The sequence below is a fragment of the Eimeria mitis genome, genomic scaffold (assembly GCF_000499745.2).
Source record: "Eimeria mitis Houghton genomic scaffold, Emh_scaff385, whole genome shotgun sequence".
NCBI lineage: Eukaryota > Apicomplexa > Conoidasida > Eucoccidiorida > Eimeriidae > Eimeria > Eimeria mitis.
In genome coordinates this window covers 5,659-5,982 of record NW_013572184.1, presented here as the reverse complement: position 1 = coordinate 5,982, position 324 = coordinate 5,659, and the positions used below count along the sequence as shown (strand labels likewise).

The 324-nt window shown below is 40.4% G+C and overlaps 2 protein-coding genes across 2 annotated transcripts in view; one reads left to right on the top strand and one right to left on the bottom strand.

Annotated features, from left to right (window-relative positions):
- The window catches only part of EMH_0010420 (uncharacterized protein), a gene marked incomplete at both ends in the record, with an annotated part of 2,924 nt that extends 2,848 nt beyond the window's left edge, over positions 1-76 (top strand). The window contains one exon of the mRNA XM_013498948.1: positions 66-76. Coding sequence (XP_013354402.1) covers positions 66-76 — 11 coding nt within the window. The remainder of the gene's footprint in view (positions 1-65) is intronic.
- A 231-nt stretch (positions 77-307) lies between these two features.
- EMH_0010410 (uncharacterized protein) overlaps positions 308-324 on the bottom strand; it is a gene marked incomplete at both ends in the record, with an annotated part of 994 nt that continues 977 nt past the window's right edge. Inside the window, one exon of the mRNA XM_013498947.1 lies at positions 308-324. Within this exon, the coding sequence (XP_013354401.1) occupies positions 308-324 (17 nt within the window).

The window sequence follows — 324 nt, the reverse complement described above, 5'->3', positions numbered from 1 at the left end:
TTTTTTTTTTTTTTTTTTTTTTTTTTTTTTTTTTTTTTTTTTTTTTTTTTTTTTTTTTTTTTTAGGGAGGGGATGACGCGAGAGGAGTTTTTGCATTTGTTTGACGTCTTTTGGTTTTGTCTGCCCAATAAACAACACCAGCACTTTCTCTTCGATGTATTACTCTTGCTGCTGCTGCTGCTGCTGCTGCTGCTGCTGCTGCTGCTGCTGCTGCTGCTGCTGCTGCTGCTGCTGCAGCTACTTCTGCTGCTGCTGCTGCTGCTGTATAGCTGTGTTAGAGCAGGAGAGATAAATGTTGGCTTTAGCGTCATCTGGTTATCAAAA